We start from the raw sequence: 24,870 nt of genomic DNA on the forward strand, positions 1-24,870 counted from the left end.
TGCAGCAATTTCATGAAGCAAGTAATGTTTATCCAAGAGGTACTGATTTGTTCACAGGATTAGTGGCGCTGCCACCTGCATGAGTTAGTTCATCATTATAGTAGACAAAATCATAGTTACCAGAGTTCATTAAACATAATTCTGGATGAAGATACAGTGTGTTTCCATTTAAAATGTTGTGGCTCTTGTAATCCATATAAAAGTGTCACTGTCGTCAAGGACGCACTTGAAGCTTGTCTGATGCAGTAACACTTCTCACCTTACCTCTCTGCTACCAACCTGCTCCCCCTTCTCACCAGTACCTGAGCTCTTGCCATTCTGAGCCACCACATGAAGAAATATAAACCAATCGGTGTTCTTTCTCTTGCAGTTGGTGTTTGAGAATGATTTACAGTGAGAGTAGAGTGTTTTTATCTCCTCCACTCCTGCTGTGGGTCACCAGTGGGCTCCTCGTGCAGTTACTGCAGTGTACATGGGGTGTTAGCACTGATTTATACTCAGGAATATGTCATACCTGTCCAGGAGTTGGATCATTTCATGCAAACAAGTAAAAAAGTAGAATTTTGAAGAAACTGAAAAACGGAAAAATAAAAAAAAAATCCCTTTTTTAAACCCATATTCTGTTAAAAATGTTTCTTTTTTTTTTTTCTTTTGTCATTATTTTTAGTGTTTTCTTAGGAAAACAGACTATTTAATAATTTTCTGACAGGGCAATGTCCTAGTTTTCTAATATTGAATGCTGATTCAGTCTGATAAAATACATAAAAACAAAAAGACTACAAATACATGCATTCTAAAAATGTGATTTTCTGACTTTAACTTTAGGATACCCAGTTTGTTTTTTTTACTCAGCATAAGAGGCATACGAAGGTTTACCATTATAGGATATGGAGTATATAGACTATAGTCAAGGCAACATTTCCAATTTTTCCACTTTTATCAAATATCCCTCTTTAACACTGTAAATGTAATATATAAATGAATGAAAACTATTTACTGCTTTGGGCCTTTCTATGTTGGACAACAATGCCAAAAATATACTAAATGGCATTTAAAATATTTCTCCTTCCTTTATCAACACTGCCCCATTTGGCTATTCATTACACCTAAAAGTGATTATCAATGACCAATTCTGTTTAAGCACTATCAAACAGCAGCAATTACTTCCTTAATCTTTCTGGCTTCCAGATAGAGATCATCCGGCACCTGATTTTATTTATTTATATGTTACCTTTTCGGTTATCTGTTTAACCAGTTTATGTCTGTTCACATTGGGCCTGATTCAGAGTGAGACATACACCTGTTTGCGTACCATACCTTTGCATTTTTCTTTTGGCCGTGAGCATGCTCAGAAAGTGAACATAACGATGTACAGCTATTCAGACTTGCATGTACTTGATACTGATGTCTCCTCATGCCTGAAGAGGCGTGATAGGGGAGGGAAAGATTGTTGTTTTTGATGATAGACACCCAAATTAGCGAACCGCGTGTAATCAGAGGTTTCATTGTCGGGAAATTGTTACTGCTGTATTAGCCAAGTTATTCAAGTTAAAATGATGCTTCATAGCAATTGCATTTGTAACATAAAAGAAAAGATTTTTGTACATATTGGCAAGTTGGACATAAGTGTCGGAGAGGGTGTCTATTATCATGTGGACGCATCTGCTACTCATTCAGACCTGGATACATCTTCATCTCTGAATACGGCGAGCAATCGCAAGTTATATTTATGCTGCATTCCACTCTGAATCAGGCCGTTGTACCAAGGTCAGCAAAGTTGGTTCATGGGATTGGCAATCGCAAATAACCCAGGTGCTGGTAATGGTGACCGCTTATAGATCCAGACCCTTAACGACAGACTAAGGGTTGATTGTGCAAAGACCAAATGATTTGGTTCCTGCCCTCCCAATAGTCTAAACCCCCAGCACTCAATGTGAGAGCTGTGTTCAAAATATGGAAGTGTAAGGAGGTAACTAGAGGATCTGTGATAAGACTGAGAATACTTCTGATGTGACAGTATCCTTTAGAAGTGAAGGGGAGGTCCCGATCTGTTCTTCCCTTATACCAAGACTCTTAGATCTGATGTTATGCCAATCTAATTGCTGCTTACATGTAAAACTAGATCTAACAGTGTTAGTGTGCAGTGAAGATCTGCAAGGTAATCCTCTCACTCTAAAAGGTCTACCCATAAAAAAAAGGACAGAAATTAAACATAAATGAACTAAAATTGTAAATGAAGACGCAAGTTCCTTCTTACCCAATCCTGATCTGCATGATAAAACCACATCAGGCATTGTCCCTGGACCCGGTAACAATGTCAGATTTTAAACAAAGTAGACATATATGGTATGCCTATACTCGAGAGAGCTAGCTTATTATATTTTTGGTATAGATATTTGGGGTAGCGTTCTTTATATTGAAGTAACTTAGTGAAAAACCAGGTAAGAGGGGTTTTTCCTCTTATATATTGGCTATGAAATTAAAATCTGACGTGCTATATTTTGCTTATTGACATCATCTTTCATTGATAACTATTGGGCATACTGCTCGATAACTGTGGTGCATCATTGGAGCAGTATTGCTTTAATGCAAGACATGCACAAAATACAGTATCTGGAAGTTTAGTGTCTGTACTGAAACCTGTTACTAACTTATTACTGATTTAACCATGCTATTTTATTTCTCCAGCAAAAGCAGATGAAGCATTAAGAGCAAAGGAGAAGAACGAAGAGGATGCCAAAAAACGTAAAGAGGAAGGTAAGTGTTTAGAGAGATATATTCATATTGCATTTATATTTATTTAATGCCAGAATTTAAAGCCATGAACTATAGCCATGGCGATCAATGTTCTTCCTATTGGACCAGAAGTACTGGTGCTCCAGAACCTAGAGGAAAACATGTGGGCCTACTTAGTCTGGCTGCATCTTTGTTTTGTTTTTGGTTTTTTTCAGAGAACTCATCAGATCCGGTAGTTAAAAAAAATGTAAAGTATGTATATTTCAGATTGGTTTAAGCAGAGGCCTCTGACTTTAAACGATACTGTGAAGCTGGAGTGTGGCTTTGAGGAATCGGGACCCCACAACATTTTGCATTGGGGTCCTGTAATTTTCAGATATGTCTTTGTCTTACGCCTTAAATAATAGGTCATTGGAAACTTGATTTACATGCTATACTGTATGCTTTACATATGAAATTGTTTGGACAAATCTGAGAACAGTGATTCACAATCCCCTGCTTTTTAACTTTCTAGCCACCCAGGTAGTAAGTAATTCAGTGCTGATCCCTCCATGGGCCCCCACTGTTACCTAAGAATGACAAGCTTCAAGGTGATTGCAGGACAGCTGGAAAAATCTATGTTGTTTATGAAGTTCAGTGGCAGTCTGGAAGTGAATGCAGTGGCTGTTGGGCCATCCAATCCTGTTGCCACATTCCCATCTATAGGGGGTATATTTCCTATACAGTATACCAGTGTTGAATTAATTTTCTCTCAAGTATGGTCCTGCCCTGATTCTCAGGCAAAGGAGGGGGGGGGGGGGGGTCTCGGGGGAGCCAACATTATTGGTAAATGGTTGCAAGCTCTTTAACAAATCATATCCCTTGTTCCAAACAGGATATACATTTCCTTTGCCAAACAAAGTTAGTAGAATATTAATGTTTATATTTCAACTATGTTTCTCATTGAATACATTTTAATTGTAGTTAGTGTAATTTGTTACACAGATTTAGTGCAACATCAAAATACTCAACTTCATATAACAAATATTCTATGAGTTCTATTTCCCATTAATAATTGACTTGACAAATTCTAAGACTGAATGCACTGTAGTCATTCTCCAATGTCTTTGTAGGTCTGTCTACTTCCAAGCTTTTATTTATCTCTGCTTTTGAGTTATTATTCATAGTAAAAAAAAAAAAAAAGCTTGTAATCATCTTTAGAGGTTTTAATATATTGGAGTTTAAACATTTTTTTCATTGATCATTTTTAAAAAATATATAACTTTTTCAGTGTAATGAAGACAATTTAAATAATGTATGCAAAACTGTTCTCACTTCAAACTACACTGGGCACTCATTTCATCTAAAGGATATCTTTTTTTTTTTTTTTTCTCATGTTAATTTGCTAATTATGTTAGCCAGATATCTAGCTTAATGTATGATAAAGAAATGAATTGCAGATGTAACGTTGATTAATAGAGATGAGACTGCAATGAAGCTTTTGCTTTTGTTGAGTAATTTTTCCATGTTGTATCTCAGTGGTTCTGTAGGTCAATAACTTTTATCCTAGGGGAATCTAAACTATATAACATATGTCTTATCGTTTCTAATATTGACAATTGTTAATAGCATATTTACAGACATGTATAAATAAATTATCTTGGGGTTTTTTCAGTAACTATGCAATATTCTTACTTTTCACATTAGTGGATACTATATACTTTTCTCATCTAAATAATATTATCTGTCAGTACAAAGAATTGCTTGTATACAGGGGTGGATTGGCAATAGACCGTACCAGGACTTTTCCCAGTAGGCCTGTGGCTTTATTACATAATCGAGCTGCCTGGACTGAAGCATTTCATATATTTTTTTTCTAGTTTTTGTCCTTTCATCACTTTTTTTTTTTTTTTTAACAGGGTGGGGGTTGTATTGGGTGGGGAGCTCGAACACCACAGCGCTGGCCTTCTGGACTAATTATAGTGCGCTGCACGGACCCACTGTAGTGTGGCCTGTGAGATCTCGCTAGACTAACAGTGAGATCAGGCCTGCAGGACCTTCCTCCCTGGTGGTACATCGCACTGCAAGCGGCACAGATGCAAGATTAAAAGGACTATAAATGTGGCTGGGGGGCATGTCAGCATATATAATATGAGGATTAATGGGGGGGCTTTATGTGGGGAAGAATTAACAAAAGAGCATGATATGGGGAGATTAAATGTGGGGGGGGGGGTCATGATATAGGGGAGCATTTACAACTGGTGCTATAAAATGAGCATTAAAATGGGAAGGGGTGAAGTATGAGCAGAATCAAAAAAAGGGGCTGTGATATGAGGAGATTGAATACAGGGTTGCGATGATATCTGGGAGAATAAATATAGGGGGAGGGGCATAAGATGAGAAAGAATGAATATAGAGTGGCATAAGATGTGTGAAGCGAATGCAAGTATGGCATAATATGGATAAGAATGAATACATGGATGGCATGATATGGGAGAGAATGAATGCAGGAAAGGCATGATATGGGGAGAATGCATACATGGATGGCATGATATGGGGGAGAATCCATACATGGATGGCATGATATGGGGGAGAATGCATACATGGATGGCATTATATGGGGGAGAATGCATACATGGATGGCATGATATGGGAGAGAATGAATGCAGGAAAGGCATGATATGGGGAGAATGCATACATGGATGGCATGATATGGGGGAGAATCCATACATGGATGGCATGATATGGGGGAGAATCCATACATGGATGGCATGATATGGGGGAGAATGCATACATGGATGGCATGATATGGGGGAGAATGCATACATGGATGGCATTATATGGGGGAGAATGCATACATGGATGGCATGATATGGGGGAGAATGCGTACACGGATGGCATGATATGGGGGAGAATGCATACACGGGTGGCATGATATGGGGGAGAATGCGTACACGGATGGCATGATATGGGGGAGAATGCGTACACGGATGGCATGATATGGGGGAGAATGCGTACACTGATGGAATGATATGGGGGAGAATGCATACACGGATGGCATGATATGGGGGAGAATGCATACACGGGTGGCATGATATGGGGGAGAATGTATACACGGGTGGCATGATATGGGGGAGAATGCGTACACGGATGGCATGATATGGGGGAGAATGTATACACGGGTGGCATGATATGGGGGAGAATGTATACACGGATGGCATGATATGGGGGAGAATGCATACACTGATGGAATGATATGGGGGAGAATGCATACACGGATGGCATGATATGGGGGAGAATGCATACACGGGTGGCATGATATGGGGGAGAATGTATACACGGGTGGCATGATATATGGAGAATTAATACAGGGGTGGCATAATATGGGAACAATGCATACAGGGGTGGCATAATATTGGGGAGAGTGAATATAGGAATGGAATGATATGGAAGTTAATGAATACAGGGATTGCACAATATGGGGAAGAATTAATACAAGGATGGCACAGTATGAAGGAGAATGAATACAGGGATGGCAGAGTATGGTGGAGAGTGAATTCAAGGATTGCATAATATGGGGGGAAAAAAATAATACAGGAATGGCATAGCATGGAGGAGAATAAATACAAGGATGGCATAATATGGGGAAGGAATAATACAGGGGTGGCATAATTTTAGGGGGAAATGATTTTCGGTCCCTAGATTGCTCACTGTATTGTATATGGTTCCCTAGAATGTTCTCTGCATTGTATATGGTTCCCTAGAATGCTTTCTGTTTTGGATGGAGGTCCCTAGAATGCTCCCTGCTTTGTCGTACTAGCACATGGCACATTCATGGGAGTATTTCAGTTTAATTTGAACAAAAAAAGCATTTTTGTGATGCTAATGTTTACAAGAAATCACTGTTACATTTAAAAGTAAATGTATTTTCTTTTTGAAATGATATGGCTAGGGCTAACTGTGTTCTAACCACATCTACTTTTGTGTTGGCCCAGCCTACAGTTCATTTGGTCCCATCTACTTGAGGCCACTTTCAGAATTTTCCAGAGCCACATTGAGTTCGCAATCCACCCTGATTTGTATAGGTTTTTTTTGTCTTCCATCATGAGCATTTTCACCATGAGATTAGTAGATGATTAAGCAATCACTTATTTCATATAAATCTGCCATATTGGCCCAAGAAATCACCATGTGTGGACCAACTTTAAATTATTATTGTTTTTGTTTTTTTTATAGTTTTTTTTTTTTTAACTAGTGGCTAACATTTATTAATGGTCCACAGTTGTGTTGTGAAACAGATCAGCATAAGTACACTGCCACAATTCACAATATTCAACTTTAAGTGTTTCTTGAGTAGCTTTGTCAAATTAAATGTGCCTCCCTTATTTTCTGATTCTTTTGAGGTCTAATGAGAGATTTCACTCTACTTTTGGTAATCATTTTATATATATATATATATATATTTAGTTCAGTATATTTTCCATTAATGGAGTGTTAACTTGTGTCCTTAAGCCCATTTATAGTGGTGTTCCATTTCATTGTCCTTGTCTCCTGGGTTAGGTTTTTTGTAAGGTGGTCTTTGGTTGAGCACAAATAACGAGTTACAGTTCATATATCATACAGAGGAATATTGTTGGACCGAAAATATGTTCATTGTGCAGACACAAATTTAATTATGGAGACCCGTTAAAAACAATATTCAGGGCTGCTTACTTGAATAATGTTTCACTTCACTATGTGGCTGCCTCCATTTTGTTTAGACAACGGGACACTTTAAGTTATCTATTGCCATTAACAATTCACGGCACAAAATAATATAAACATAACCAGTCTTCGGATTTTCCATCTACGTCCTGCTTTAGTTTTCTTTTTTTTTTCTTCTCTCTTTTAAGACCTAATCTTTTGTATTTCATAAAAATGTTAGCATTAACTCAATACATCTCTATGGCATGCTGTCATTGCTGGTTTATCTTGAAAATCTCCACTCCCTGTTCTCTAGGAAGATTATTTGATTGTGAGTCTTCTATTTCTTTGTATTTTTATTGTACTGCTCAGTAAAATGATTTGCACCTGTCAGATTACAGAAATGGCCATGGGCCTTTTATTATTGGCTATTTTTATTATACAGAATATTAAATATTATTACAGTGCAGAACCGCTAATTGAATTTATACAAATACATACTCTTCCACGTTAACTTAGAAAACAATCATATTTTAATCCTCTTAATACCACTTTTTCTTTCTTTACCTTAAAGAACTGTGTGCAGTTTGCTTCCATTTCAACAGTGTTTTCAGGTTATCTATTGAATCGTACAGATATGATTTATTTCATATTTTCTTATATAGTTTTGTTTTAAAGGATAATTCCATTTTGGGCAGGGGTAGCCTTAAGTAAGTAAAGCCCATTATTTAAAGCATACTATCCTGGGGTCTGGCTTTTAGAATATCCAGCGGGTCCCCATGTCCCAAAAGTCCTTCATGTGTGTCAGTGCTCTGTGAACAACATGCTACCTGTCTGCAAAAAGACTGGGTCTGCAGGAGCAAGGAGGGTGCGTCAGACATTGCGCAACAATCCCTGCTGCCGCCAACACTGTTTTTTTCTAACAACATTCTGCCCGCTGGAGTGTCAATTGTAGTTCATATTGTCACCATATCTCACAGCATTATACAGAAAGGTAGACAAGGTTAACATATTAGCAAACAGTACAATATATTAAATTAGAAGATGCTCATTTGAGCTGGCAATCTAAAGGAGATGTGGAAAACAAAACACATGACAGAAATTGACCTATTTATGAAAGACTTTTGTAGCCTATAAATAGTACGACAACTGACGTTTTTCTTGTGTTATGGGGAAATAGACTATATCAGACCTATTTATTAATACTCTAAATCTGGATATATTTCCGGCATTCTTTACACTTAAAATAGAGAATGGGACAGCGAAACTGACTTATTTATCAAGCTCCAAAAACCTTAGCAGCGGTGATCAATGATAAAAGCTCCGGTCTAGAGGAGAGAGGATTGTGTAGATACTTTGTCATCCCTCCCATGTCACCTATTCATACTTGTTGAGCCTCACACGGAAACATTACTGCAAATTGCTACAGGACCAGTGCTGGTTACAAGGAAATGTGCAATAGGGGAAAAAGAAGAGAACTCCACATGTCCCATCTGACTGTAGAATTCAGCCTAGTGAACCAGTCGGCACAAACCATTCATCCAACCCAAGTGACCACTAGACAACCAAATCTAGTGACAACCTCTCTGCAAAGTAAAGTATACTGTCCAGAATTCTGGATCTTGGTGGTAATCTCTGGTTTCAAAATCAATATTGCAAATTCAGAAGCTATGTTACTTAGCCTACCTACTTTGGAGGGTCAAAGCATCACCTCTCAATTTAATTTCAGATGGCAAAAAATAACAAAACATTCCCTGGCATATATATAACAAACACCAACAGGTCCCTGTACATGGAGAATTACCCATGCCTCTTTATGAAACTCAAATCAGAGCTGTTCTCCTGGCAACCCCTAAGTATTTAAAGGCTGGGTGGTAGGATCATTACCGTAAAGATGAATATCCTCCCCAAACCCCTCTACGACTCTCCCCATTAGGGTTTCACTATCCGAGCTTGCATCCATCCAAAAATGTTTAGCTACGAGTGACATGGTACATCTCCTAGGATCAAAAAAGTTCTCCTAAAGAAACCCACTAAATGTGGTGGTAGACAAGTTATTACTGAGATGCCCAATTAAGCCAGCTTGTAGACTCCTTCACCTCCCCGTCCTCTGTTGTGGTTGGACATTGAGTCTAATTCCCTCAGTCTGGCATCCCTATCCTGCATCTGGGGTCTATCTAAACAGTCTACATCTACCCTTGTAAAACCTTTTCCTACCCTGAGTTTTTCGGTTAAGATCTGGGAGACTTACAAACCCCACTTAGGCATCCAGCCACTTTACTCTTACAGTAGAGGTGTCCAAACTCAGTCCTCAAGGGCTACCATCCGTTTATGTTAATCTATTTGGCTGGGTCAGTAATTATTTCACCTGTTTCTACTGACAGAAATCCTGAAAACATGAACTGTAAAAAAGAAATGTCATGTAATACAACAGCCTACCTGTCTCCTTTGCTTTTAAGTTACTATCTCTCTTGGCTTGTATGCCTGGAAGCCATATTTCTGATTGGAGAAACCACCTGTTCATCTAGACAACACATCAGCTGGACTTTGTCCACCTCGTCTTTCTCCTGCCACCAGGATTCAAAGGTTCAGCACAAACAGGTAGTAGGGCTGAGGTTTTGAAGCCTACAGGACAGGTATGAACTTGCCAACTTATGGCACGTATGATCTGGGAGCTGCAGAGGGAAGGTGGACGTGCAGGGGACAGGGCTCAGAAAATCGCGTCATTTTGGCCCCGCCTCGTGACGTAATGATGCAAAACGTGTCATTTTACAGCAGGGGCAGAGCCAAATGCCGCAATTCCTTTGAATCGCGGCAATTTGGACCAAATTCTGCCCGATGCGGGAGATTGCCATACTCTCCCGGGGGTCCGTGAGACTCACCCGAAAAGCGGGAGTCTCCCGGACATTCCGGGAGAGTTGGCAAGTATGCATTATTCACAGCATTTCATCATTAACATGGCACTGCTTAGTGATGCTTCAGCGGGCAGCCATGAACCAAACAAATGTATTAATTCACTTTATTACTTGTTCATACTACATGGTGACACTTTGAGCATCTTGAGTGATATCTCTACACTTATAAATGAGGCACATCGCTTTTTTCCAAAATGAATTACCAGCATTTCCGTTTTGCTGTGTATTTCTGGCCTCTTTAACATGGAACCTTCTAATATGTCCCCAGCATCACACTTTGCTCCTTTACTTTGTTGTTATCTGATTTACAACCTCAGCCTCTGTTTGAACTGTGCGTTTAGTGTTCAAGATTCCTCTGCCACTGCCTAGCACTTTTACATTCCCTTTATGCATCATTTACCCCTTCCCTGTATTACTGTTCTTCACCTGTTAATTACATCAAAATAAAAACACATAATAACATGTTTTTTTACCCAGCCACTCGTATCTTAAAATTCAGTTACATATCTGGCTGCAGTTATGCTGCAGATAACCAGATTCACAGATAAACTCCTGCTATTACTCATTTCTCCTTGAGAAAAAATAACCTCTGCTTATTAAACTGTCTAATAGGCAGTTAAATAAGCTAACACGTGAAACATGGAGCCTTTTAAACTGTTTATTAATTTGTGCGGACGAAATAAGAGATTGTCCGGCTTCTTGCCTCCAGTAGATGTCATAACATTGCTTTTATTGTAATTTTGTAACCAAATGATGTGAGATTAGATGTTGGATGTTGGATGTAATCTGCTGTGAAATCAAATTATTTGACCTCCAAGCTCACCAGTACCCCCTCCTGCCAGCTTGCTGTTAAATATTCAGCATTCTGCTGTCATGAATACAAATAGGGGACAAATTAGAATCTACAGACAGCTGACCCGGGCTGCAGATTAGAGACTGGAGGCTGCTGCTGTTTTAATTACTAAGGCCCCAGTAGCTATTTAAAGGACATATACACAAAAAGAAATCATTTCTGAAGGGATAAAAAAGAAGGAAAGAGGAAAATAAATAGCTGCCTCTTCCCAATTTGAAATTTTGATTTCATTTGCCCTTAGATAAGAGCCATGCTAATTTGCTGAATAGGATATCATCTCTGGGGGCAAGAAATAATTATTACATTATACAGTACTGAGGTTTTTTGTGTTTGTGTGACTCTTTTGATTTGTAAGACTTTATGAAAATGGGAGCTAAAACCCAGTATATCAGTGTAGATCTAAACGTTAAATTGCATACTCTTTTCAGCTGTGAAAAAGGGACATAATCAGAATACAAAGGTACGTTGAATACTAAGAATTATCCTCTTAAACCAAAATGACACATAATAATTAAATAAACATTTTGTTCAGACTTCTTGACAATAGATAACCTAGATTGTGCAGGATGTTTAAACAAACACAATTGCGTGCTACAAGAGGCCGGTAGACATTGTATTTGAGGGGCAAATGAAAAGAGTTTTGCAACCTGTTACATTTATTTACAAAATTGTGCATTAAAATACATTCTTATTTGTGACATATGCTTATACGACATCATTGTTCTTTATTGTTACATTTGTATTGTATTTTACTCGTTTGTGTTAACCCAGTGGTAAATTGATTAGTTATGCCTGGCTAGTAAGCAGTGAAACATTTTGATATACACTTGGGAAATAAATTTGGCAGAAAATCAGCATGAGTTGATTTAATTATCACTCTGAGACCTTCTCCTTTTCTGGTTTAGTGATCCTGAAACTCCTTGTTTCAATGAAATCCGGATGGCTACTAAAGCTTGCTTACTAATTTGTCATCCCTTACTATGATAAGCCAAGCAATTACTGACTTATTGATTTTTCATCATGGCAAATTTCAAGTTGTGTTTTGTTTTTTTTTTGTTTGTTTCATATAAAAGGCTGGGAGGAATGTGAAAGCAGTTTATTTTCTATAGTACACAAGTTGTGCACGAAGAATTTTTAATATCCTCGGTTTGACCTCTTCTGGCTGATAATACAACATCTTGACCACGTGTTACAGTAGAATCAGGACTACAAATGTGTGCGGATATATGGGGAGACAGTTTAATTTGTTCTATTTATATAAAAGTCGGCGCATGTTTGGAAACCAGAATTGTGACCGTGGACTAGCAGGAAATGTCATAATCATCTCCATTGAACATTTCAGAAAAAGAAAAACAAACTGATTTCTTTTATTTTTGTAGTAAACTGCAAAAATCGGCTTGTATGTTACACACATGTACATAGACACCATTTTCATTTCTTATAACTAAATATATAGTCACCGTTTTTTATACTGTGTGTATTTTTTGGTAACAGCATCACTTATATGGAAATAATAAAATAGCTTAATACGATAACACTACAATTAAACACTTAGTCATCTGTATGAACTGCCAAGTTTCTTCCAGGCGCTATATTGATCTCATCCCATATCTTCACCATTGACCATCAATTCAGAGGGCCCAACTTAATTAGCATCAAAGGTATTGGTTAGTTCCATTACATCAACCTCAACTGCATGAGGTCAGGAACTGCAGCTGTAATAACTTAAGTGCTGAGTTAAATGATAAGAACGTTTATTAAGATGCTCATTAGGTTTTACCTAAGGCCATACGTTATGCACCATATATTTTATAGCAGATCATTGACTTTCGTACATTAAGTCTTTAAAAAAATTAAAAGTCATGGGCAGCCCAATCCGTCAAAAATGTAGACTCTCCTGTATTTCAGTGTATTTTCATAAAGGTTAGGACCTTATATTTTAATCTTATTTTACTTACAAAGTGTATAGAAGGTTAAGCTACAAAAAGTTCTTGAGATAGAAGGTCTAAAAGATGAATACTGATTATATATACACACAGTATACTCATACACACATGTATATGGTCTTCTTTTTATTTATTATTAAAGATTGTGTAATCATATTTGCTCTGTACTGTTGGCATGTTATTAGCTGTCATCTGCATTTAAATTGCCCCCCCCCCTTTATAAAAATGATTTTAATTTGTTAAGAGTTTGTGTTGTATGTAATTTGTGGCTCTCCTGCTTGCAGGGCGTGCTGGGACTTGTAGTCCCAGAACAGTTGGAGAGCCGTAGGCTGCCCACTCCTAGTCCATATCTTGGAACTGAGGTAATTTTCCACATTAAACACTACAGAGAGAAAGTGTTTGGGCACCTTTCTTTTTGCCAGTAGTTACTTTGGATTTTAACTGATGTACTAATAACAGAATTTTAACTTTCGGTCACCACCAGATTTGTTTTTCTGTATACTTTCTCTGGATTTCTCTTTTTGTGGAACCACTGGGCCCAACATATTGGCCTAGGGAACCACATCATCATCATCACCATTTATTTATATAGCACCACTAATTCCGGAGCGCTGTACAGAAAACTCATTCACATCAGTCCCTGCCCCATTGGAGCTTACAGTCTAAATTCTCTAACACACACAGACAGACTAGAGTCAATTTGATAGCAGCCAATTAACCTGCCAGTATGTTTTTGGAGTGTGGGAGGAAACCCGAGCACCCGAAGGAAACCCACGCAAACATGGGGAGAACATACAAACTCCTCACAGATAAGGCCATGGTTGGGAATTGAACTCATGACCCCAGCGTTGTGATGCAGAATTGCTAACCACTGAGCCACCGTGCTGCTCAAGTCAATGAGAATATGGGCATTATTCATTTTCTTATTGCCCAGGATCTTTCACTTATACCCTCACTCCATGTGCATGTATTTGACACATTTAAACCACCTTCCTTCAACACCAAAAGTGGGAATTTTGGTCCGTAACTTCTTTTTAATACAAATAGTAGTCTGACACCCAGGAGTCTATAGGTTTTTACTGGGGCTGCTGTAGTGTCTAATATGTTATCCACTGCCACCTGCCCTTACCCATCTTGCATAATTTCAAAAAACTAAAACTGCTACCACATAGAGGCTCCCCAGCCAGCTGTCTAATGGTGAGTGCCAGTCTCTGCCTGAAAGACTATGTATAGTTTTGAGACCAGGCTTCCTAAGAGATTATCATTCTTACTCGCCAGTAGTAGCACCTAGCGTGTACGAACTTGGGCCATTAAATAGAAATGTAGCTAGGTTGTGGTTGCTGTGTAAATTATAGCCTGAGCAGAGAGATAATCTATTGTATTGTATGGTAAAACGACTAGGATTAGTGAGCTAATAGCCAGTGAATCATGAAAATTGTGTGATGTAGAATGTGGCATTAAGCGTTGTCTGACCACAACAGAGGGCAGGTGGAGGTGAACTAAAGAGAAGCATGTTTGTTAAACTAACTGGATACTCATAGTAACTTATTACACAATGGGACATATTCAATTGTTGGCGTTACTCAGAAAAGTAACGTGGCGTGCACACTATTACCATATTACGGTAATAGTGCGCGTAATTACCGTTATTACGGTACCTATAATGCTGGATTTCAGCTGGCAGCTCAGGGAGCTGCCAGCTGAAATCTGGCTTAGAATTACCGTAATAACAGTAATATCTTTAATGCCGCAGGAAATGCCAACAATTGAATATGCCCCAAAGAACGAACAAACAAAAAGCCACCTTTGTCTGATAGCAACCAGAATGCTTATCGCTCGCTGGGTATTGCTACACTTGCTGTTGTGACCAGGCAAACTGTGAAAGGAAGGGATTATTGTACAATTTCTTTATTTTTGCTTATTAAATTTCTTTTGTGATAGTTCTGCGATTATCTAGTTAATTCATAACAATAACAACAAACCTACTTGGTGACAAATCATCATTAACTGATGTTAACTGATAACTGCCCTTGATTAAGCAATATGTTTATGAAACCATGTGGTTTATACAGTGTTATATTGCATAATCGTGTGCAACAGATGTAATCCTACACGTGTCTCTACTGGTAGAGTATGTCCTCCCTTATCTAGAACACTACATAATATATATGTGCCCATCCATTAATCAGCAGGTCAGAGCAGCATTTGTATTCCTCAGATGCAGCGTATTATCCATGTTGAGTGTGCAGTTTCTTCATTAGGCTATTACAGTCACCTGGTGTGGGTTTGAGAGTCCCCAGAGAATATCTGTGCATCTGCCAGTAACTCCGATCCTAATCTGCTGACCTGCTGAGTGATCCTGATTAGTGTTCACATTATACGCATGCTGCCAAGATTGTGCAGCCATTAGGAACATTGTTATCATAACTTAATGGGACAAAGATTAACAGTAGCATCATCCACTAATTCAATTTAACTCATTCATAAAGCATCATTTTGAGCAATTTGCTTCCCTCTGCTCTAATGCTTTGAGTGGCCCACTCATCATTTCAGTCAGTGATGCTAACCAGGTAAATTTGATGAAGGCTTTAATATTATTGATGTTTCTTTTTTCGTGAGACTCATTGTCACTCAGCCAAAAATAATAAATTAATGTGTCGGTGCAGCTTCCCACTTGTTAGCGGGTACTTTCGGCTGAATCGCTGACTTCCAGCCCAGTAATCCTCGTTAAATGTACACTATGTACAGCCACTTAGGATTAAATAGGGCTGTTTTCCAAGATCCTTTCAACATTCTCTCTTATGTAGTTGCAGTTGAGTGACCATGTTCATTTACACCTTCTTTTTTTTTTATTATTTATTTATTTTTACTGCCGCTGTCATTCTTCAGCATGTCCATAGTTATCGGATCACAGAAGAATCTCAGAGCAGATTTGTATTTTTTTTAAAGTGTATTGCTAAATGTGATTTCAGCTTATAGTATGATTTTTAATATGTGTTAAATGCAATTTCTGACCATGCACTGAGCAGGGACAAGATCTGACACCAAGGTGCTAATTGCTTGGAGTTTGTATGTTCTTCCGATGTTTGCATTGGGTTCCTCCAAGTTTCCTGTTTAGTGGTAACTTGCTTGGGGTCTGACATAAAAAGCCCTGCTTATGGTGAGAAAATTAGTTTGCAAGCTCCACAGGGGCACAGATTTGATGTTGCTGAATAATACGTTTTATGAACAACTCTGCAGAATATGTTGGCGCTATATAAATCAAATGATAGTCATAAGCACGCATTATGACAGACACAAAACTCCTGATGTTGTCACTTCCCCTTGTGCACTGTGTTATGAAACTGGGATTGTTATAAGGCTGTGTGATGCACAGTATTACTAGTTTGCTTTTACTTTTATGTATAAAGTCATTTGGGGATATTTGCCACGTACACATGAGCCCTTGAAAGGCCAGATATCCTGGTACCCACTGGAGCTGCTTTAGACCATATGCCCATTGACATGTTTCTGAAACCATTGCTAGGGTGGTGCAGATATTACACACTGTTGACTCCTGTCATCTCTATAGCTTCATGTGTTATTGTATATCCTTTTATACTCAATCACGGCTGTTTCTGTCAGGAAGTGAGATGAAAACCAAATCACATGAGCTCCCTCCTACAGTCATGTTACCGACATGGTAATTGTAAGTGTAATAAAAGGTAGTACTGGAGAGGGAGGATAATTCCTCTCCCTTTCAACTAAATGTACTCATGATGTAAGTGACAGAACAGATACTGCAGTGAGTGCAAGAAGAAGCTCTGGTAGTTTGGCTTCCTCTTGCTTTCAAGGCTTCAGGTACAAGCAGCAGGATTGGTGAACACACAGGTTTAGGGTTACTTATTACTTGTGGGGAGTGGGCACTTCACATACAGCCTCAGTGTAAAGAATGTTCATATTCATATGCGGTGTACTCTACTAGTGTTAAATGTATGTTGTACACAAATAGTCACATGAAGCTACACTTCAAACTGTATGCTATCCACCCATGCACTCTATGGTAGTGCACTGTATTTGTCACATCATATTATCTACTATATAAATGCCTAGTGGCGTGTGTGGGAAAAAAAACACACGCTGCAGCGCCACCTGCTGGGCAGAGTTATACACTGACCTATATATTTCTTGAAGGAGAAGTGACAGTTGGGAGTGGTTGGTGGTTGCCGGGGGTGACAGTGGGGAGTTTTTAACACCTTAAGTAGCTTGATGAAGGATGTGGCGATGAAGATGAAGGATGAGGTGATGGAGAAAAATGATGAGGTGGTGACATGTGGACAAAACCACGTTAAAAAAGGGTGCTTGCGTCGGGAAGTAACGCTCTTCCCCTGAGGAGGTCTGGGCTAGGCCCAAATGCATGACAAGAACCTTTTTAACACCTTAAGTAGCTTGATTTGACTAGAATGCATGAGTATCATGCACGGGTTAACTTGTGTGTGTGTGTGTGTGTGTATGTATATGTATATATATATATATATATATATATATATATAAAAATAATAAGCAAAAGGCGCTTAGTGCATTATTAAAAAAACACCAAATTTGTGACAATAATTTTTATGTATATGTGTGTACCTCATACACAATATAAATATAAAAACATACAGATTTACGCAGCAGGCAGCTCCTCAGAAAACAAGCACTCATTTGCAAGTGCTCAAATAATTCTAAAAGACAAAAAGAGAAGCGCCACGCATAGTGTATTAAATGACCAACAATTAGTCTTCTCAATGTGACAAACAAGTGAATTGGCCTCGTACCAAAAGACAAATAATAAACAGCTTATCTGTAATTAGATTCCCGACATCCTGTATAGACTCCTTGATGTCCAGTCCTTATGGTTCCAGAAGTTCAAATCACTATGGACTCAGAGCAAAACTATTATGGTGTAGTATGCCAAATAAGGCTACCAACAGTTCCTCAAAACTGGGTACTAACATAAGCTCATAACAATATGATCCATAAAAGTGTTTTATTACAAAAATAAAATCATTAGTATATATAAAATGCGCCCGTACATAGTATATAACAAATATAGGCTTATCTGCAGTCTTTCCTGATGGAAATCACGGATCTCTCAAAACCACCTGGCCGGGGTAGATATGGTGATCCACGGAAAAAACACAGAAAACGCCTTATCCCCCTCAACGCGTTTCGTCACTCGACTTTTTCAAGAGGATTCCGGGTATGTAGTATCTATTAGTATCTAGTATCTATTACTACATACCCGGAATCCTCTTGAAAAAGTCGAGTGACGAAACGCGTTGAGGGGGATAAGGCGTTTTCTGTGTTTTTTCCGTGGATCACCATATCTACCCCGGCCAGGTGGTTTTGAGAGATCCGTGATTTCCATCAGGAAAGACTGCAGATAAGCCTATATTTGTTATATACTATGTACGGGCGCATTTTATATATACTAATGATTTTATTTTTGTAATAAAACACTTTTATGGATCATATTGTTATGAGCTTATGTTAGTACCCAGTTTTGAGGAACTGTTGGTAGCCTTATTTGGCATACTACACCATAATAGTTTTGCTCTGAGTCCATAGTGATTTGAACTTCTGGAACCATAAGTACTGGACATCAAGGAGTCTATACAGGATGTCGGGAATCTAATTACAGATAAGCTGTTTATTATTTGTCTTTTGGTATGAGGCCAATTCACTTGTTTGTCACATTGAGAAGACTAATTGTTGGTCATTTAATACACTATGCGTGGCGCTTCTCTTTTTGTCTTTTAGATATATATATATATAATAATATGATGTGACAAATACAGTGCAGACTGCATCAAACAATGAACTGTTGGAGTTGGTTAATCACAATGAAAACAGCATACTTCCAATTAAATGGAGTACAATGTAACCATAGATATAAATAGACCAGTGCATTATGAAACCGTTTCTGGCCGGTGTTCAGGTAATAGGTTGGGACTGAATTGATTATTCACTGACAGTACTCAATTCAGCCTTGCAAATGTATCAACCGTGTAATAAGGAGCTATTAGGGCTATTGATTTTGTGATTTGTATTGATGGCTAACAGGCCAGAGCTACACACCAATATTTGCATAACCAATTCCCCAGAGTTAACAATTTTCCCTAATGAAAATTTCAGCAGAGTCACCAGTGCACATTTATGGAAATGTAAAGGCCAAAGCTCCGCTTTTCAATTAAATACCTAATAAATAGAACAGTTTTAGTTCTGTGTTTAGGTTTCAGAAACATTAGCTTAGTGTGTCTTGCATATATAGGCTAGAGTGCAGTAGTATTTTGCTTAATCAAGAAGCCTTCACTTAAAAAATTGTATATTTTTAAATGTACAAATGTGTCCATGAGTTATGAGGGAAATAATTCTGCTTATTGATCTCTACTTTATAGTCACTCTAATCACTAGACTGAATGTGCACCCATATTTTATTTTTATGACTGTTTAGATGTTTTATAATGCCATAGTAGAGTAAGCTATAATGAACTTGTCAATAGTTTGCTAAAGGTAAATGTTATCGGTAATGTGCCACATATTGGAAGTACATTCATCTTTTTGGTCTCTTGTCCTCTCTGTGTGGTGGTCTGGCTTAGACCCCCTCATAAGAAAAGAAAAATGGGAATTTCTTAGGGAACAATTAAGCAGTATTTAGTTTTGTTTTCTTGCAAACTTTAACACTTATAATGCCATATGTAAGATATATTTTATATATCACTTAGTAATATCATGAGTTTCTGAAACATTTTGATCTGTGGCGCTTTAGGTGAAATTGAGGAGCGAAACAATAGCATAGAAGTATGAGATTGTGTAAGGTATTAGGAACATTTGTGTCTAAGGGGTGTCCTGTTTTCCCTTTTTAAAAACAGGAATGGGTGATTGCTCATAAAACACTTGACAGTATAAAATTTGAAAACTTGCATAGGGTCTGGGTTGGTGTTTTAAAACATGGGTCCACCAAATCCATATTTTAGTGTTTGGCTGATACAGAGTAATTTTGCTGGAGGCTTGACTGAATGCTGAACAGCATCCAAGCAGGAAGGAATTGCTACAAGATTACCTGTTATTTAAATTCTATGAACTGGCCAGTAAAATTACAGGTAAGTCAGGATATGACTTAATATTATCAAACCCTAAAGATTCGGCTGAGCCCAGATGTTACTTACATCTTTTAAAATTGGGCCAAATCTTGTATTCACTGCATTCTTAAATTATATTAAAATAAACAGCCTACTGTTGTACCCAGACTGTGTTCCTCAAGCATAATTACCTTAAAAACATGAAACCACTTTTGCCATAAGCGTTCTCCTTCACCCTCCAACTATTAATTACTAATAGAAAGTTTGTAAAAGATCATTCTATTCCTGCTCCACTTCATCTCTCTTAATTCTATATTTGAGAGCTAATACTTTGGATAATAGAAGACTCAATAGCAACATTTGATGACTATGGGCCACATAAGTTTTCTTTCCACCATTCAGGTACTTCCATCTGCATTTTAATGGAAAAGGGCACTGAGATTGTACCTACGAGGATTTCCTGCCTGTGTGTACCTATGAATTTGGGTGAGCGTGAGAAACGTCCCTTGCAATTAAACCTATATCAGCACTCCAGTGACAAACGTCCATTGGATCTATATGAAAATCTGATGACTAGTTAAATCTGTTCAGCTTAATATTTATAAGTCTCTATCAAATTGAAATGCTGCTCAAACTAATTCACTGAATGTACATTGTTTGAGCTGCACTGCACAGAATGTTCACCTCTGCCTCACCTGTGTTTGCGGGAGTGTAACCAGACTGGCCCTAGATCACATATTTTATGGTTTGCTCCAAACTATCTGCCCTTTGGAAAGAGATTATACAGGTTTCTGTTCCTGTTACCCCAAGATGGTTTTGCTTAACTTATTCTTTCTCAGTGTCCCAAGTAGTGACTACAGTCAGGGCCAAAAGTTTTGAGTAAGTTTGCCGCTTCAGTGTTTTTAGACCTTTTTGTCAGATGTTGCTATGGTATACTGAAGTAAAATTACAAGCATTTCATAAGTGTCAAAGGCTTTTATTGACAATTACATTAAGTTTATGCAAAGAGTCAATATTTGCAGTGTCGACCCTTCTTTTTGAAGACCTCTGCAATTCGCCCTGGCATGCTGTCAATCAACTTCTGGGCCACCCACTGACTGATGGCCACCCAGTCTTACCTAATCAATGCTTGGAGTTTGTCAGAAGTTGTGGGTTTTTGTTTGTCCACTCGCCTCTTGAGGATTGACCACAAGTTCTCAATGGGATTAAGGTCTGGGGAGATTCCTGGCCATGGACTCAAAATTTCGATGTTTTGATCCCGAGCCACTTAGTTATCACTTTTGCCTTATCGCAGGGTGCTCCATCATGCTGAAAAAGGCATTGTTCATCACAAAACTGTTCCTGGATGGTTGGGAGAAGTTACTCTTGGAGGACAATAGGAGAGGAAGCGCAGGACAAATAGTATAGATGTTATATAAAAAAAAGAACAACACTGGACTAGTATGCAAAAGTAATGTTTACAGCTATTTCAGGAAAAAATGCAGGGAGTCGAAAGACCACTGGGGCAGATAAAAACTTACCCTAACGCTATCCCTAGATGTCAGAGTAGTCCGCTTGTGAAGACAGGCTGTAGGTTCCAACGTGGCTGTAAACTTCGATGGTGGAACGCATGTGGACCACAAACCGGAAGTGGATGGATTGCAGTTTGAGAAAAAAGAAAGATTATGAGGGGGAGTATTGCAATGGTATAAACCTACGCGTTTCATCCGCTGAACGGACTTTTTCAAGGATGCTCTTGGAGGATGTTTTGGTACCATTCATTATTCACGGCTGTGTTCTTGGTCAAAAATGGGAGTGATCCCACTCCCTTGGCTGAGAAGCAATCCCACACATTAATGGTCTCAGGATGCTTTAGTGTTGGCATGAAACAGGATTGATGGTAGCGCTCACCTTTCCTTCTCTCCACAAGTGTTTTTCCAGATGCCCTAATCTGAAAGGGGATTTATCAGAGAAAATGACTTTACCCCAGTCCTCAGAAGGCCAATCCCTGTACATTTTGCAGAATATCAGTCTGTCCCCGATGTTTAATCCTGGAGAGAAGTGGCTTCTTTGCTGGTCTTCTTGACACCAGGTCATCCTCCAAAGTCTTCACCACATTGTACGTGCAGATGCACTCACACCTACCTGCTGCCATTCCTGAGCAAGCTCTGCACTGGTGAAGCCCCGATCCCGCAGCTGAACCAACTTTAGGAGACGGTCCTGGCACTTGCTGGACATTCTTGGGTGCCCTGAAGCCTTTTTCACAACTATTGAATCTCTCTCTCCTTGAAGTTTTTCATGATCCGATAAATGGTTGATTTAGGGGCAATCTTACTAACAGCAATATCCTTGCCTGTGAAGCCCTTTTTGTTCAAAGTAATGATGACTGCCCGTGTTTCCTTGCAGTAAACCATGGTTAATAGAGGAAGAACAATGATTAAAAGTACAACCCTCCTTTAAAAGCTTCCATTCTGTTATTCTAACTGAATCAGAATGACAGAGTGATCTCCAGCCTTGTCCCCGTCAACACTCTCACCTGTGTTAAAAAGAGAATCACTGACCTGATGTCAGCTGGTCCTTTTGTGGCAGGACTGAAATGCAGTGGAAATGTTTTTGGGATAAATGGGATAAAGTTCACTCTCATGGCAAAGATGGTCTTTGAAATGAATTGCAATTCATCTGATCCCTCTTCATGACATCCTGGTGTATATGCAAATTACCATCATAAAAACTGAGGCAGCAGACTTTGTGAAAAATATTTGTGTCATTCTCAAAACTTTTGGCCATGACTGCACTGCCTGCTACATATTCTGGGACTGACCAGAAACTTCATCTCGCAAGAATTGAGAACTAAATTCTCCAAAGTTGGACTGCAAACTAAGTAGTGGAAGTGGAAAATCTCACCCTTTGCTCACCTGAGTACTCTGTAACAATGTAACACTACTACGATCCCCTCTCCAGGAGCTCCTTTTTCACGTTCTGTCTCACTTATCTCCTACAATGTAACCACAACCCAACTGTCCTCTGCAGTCTGAACCACAATGTCTGGATGCAACCCTAGATATTATGTACTTATATGTTTTCACTCTGTAAATAGCTATGCCTATTAGAGCTCTATCCATTTCATAATCTGGTGCTCACTGTTTTACTGCTCTTTGCCCCTTTCCCTTTTTCCTTTCTGTACCCCATCTCTCTATTAAAGGTTTATCTTTATTAAAAATCATTGCTACATAAAAAAAAGTATGTTGTGCAAGCTAAAAAAAGATATATCTAAATTACCTGGACCTAATTCCCAGCAAGAAACCGTTTTCTAAAGAAAATGTTTAATAGACCATGAAATATCAAGAGAATAATGTTAATTTTTATGTTTGCTTTCATGCAGGTGAAAATACAATCATATCTGTTACAGCTACTTTTGCGTTGAAGTGTAATTCAATTGAATTTCCTATCTAAAAATTGTTACTTTAATAAGATCTGCCCCCCTGTGCCCAGAATTAAGAGGTATGCTGAGGAATAATTGCCCCTGTATCCTTCCAAAGGATCAGGAATACTCTGGAGAAATAGTTACACCGTGTGAGAGACACAATTCAATTCACAAAAACTGATATTGAACACACAAAATGTATATTGCCACATCACAATAACATAATTCTAAGGCAGATTCTTGTGCGTAAAAATAGATATTGGAATTTAAAATCCTTCAGAGCTTTGGGCGACATTGACAAATTGCCTGACCTTCAGCTTTCTCTCTTATGATGTCACCTGAACTCTCCCGCAGTATTGTTTTCCCATAATCGCTCGTTCATGCCTGTTATTCTATATGTTTTACAAAAGACCAGTAACGTTATCTGCTTCCAGTTTGGCTTCCACCATCATATTTCTCTATAATTTGATCTGTGAAAAATATTGATTTGGTGAGCAGTACTTAATTTTTTACAAGACCTAATTATGCATGGAACTATGGTGTTTACTCTTTTGTCTGTAAATAAAGACTCTTGGGGGCATATTCAATTAGCTTTCCGGTCCGCGGTAATGCGCGTTACTGCTAATCCTGCGCACTATTGCCGTTAATACGGTACCGCATTAACGTGGATTTTCGTACGCAACCCTATGGGCTGCGAACGAAAATCCACGTTATTGCGGTACCGTGTATTGACTGCGCGGCCCGTTCCGGCGCGATCCCGCGGATCGGTAAGCTAATTGAATATGCCCCTTGATTTGACTCCCTGCATTGTAAGAAAAACAACCAAGGCAAGAAAATGGTACTAAACACCTTAAAGAATTGTATTCACTGTTCGTGCTCGCATCTGTATCATGCTGCTGCTTAGTGAACACGGACAAATTGTGTGTTACTCTTTGTAGAGATGCATTTACTTATAATGCATGCAATTAATTTATTTCATGATTTTCCCACTAGGAGGCACTGTCCTCTTGATGTCTACACATACTTCTATGATACTTTTTTTTTGCCTGTGTAGAGCAAACATTATATAATATATATATATATATATATATATATATATATATATATATATATATATATATATATATATATATATATATAAACAATGCTTTAATTTATTTTAAATAAAGTATTTTCCCCATTGCTGACCCCAGACTATGGCCGCTGTCCTTGTTACATAGGCTTCCCCATTTTCCCTATGATTTTGAAT

The 24,870-nt window shown here is 38.5% G+C and overlaps 1 protein-coding gene across 3 annotated transcripts in view; it reads left to right on the forward strand.

The window, feature by feature from the left end:
* RSRC1 (arginine and serine rich coiled-coil 1) overlaps positions 1-24,870 on the forward strand; it is a 242,632-nt gene that overhangs the window by 179,896 nt on the left and 37,866 nt on the right. For all 3 annotated transcript variants that reach the window (XM_075202054.1, XM_075202052.1, XM_075202053.1), the window contains one exon: positions 2,689-2,757. In XM_075202054.1, coding sequence (XP_075058155.1) covers positions 2,689-2,757 — 69 coding nt within the window. The remainder of the gene's footprint in view (positions 1-2,688; positions 2,758-24,870) is intronic.

Source organism: Mixophyes fleayi, chromosome 3 (genome assembly GCF_038048845.1).
Source record: "Mixophyes fleayi isolate aMixFle1 chromosome 3, aMixFle1.hap1, whole genome shotgun sequence".
Taxonomy (NCBI): Eukaryota; Metazoa; Chordata; class Amphibia; order Anura; family Limnodynastidae; genus Mixophyes; species Mixophyes fleayi.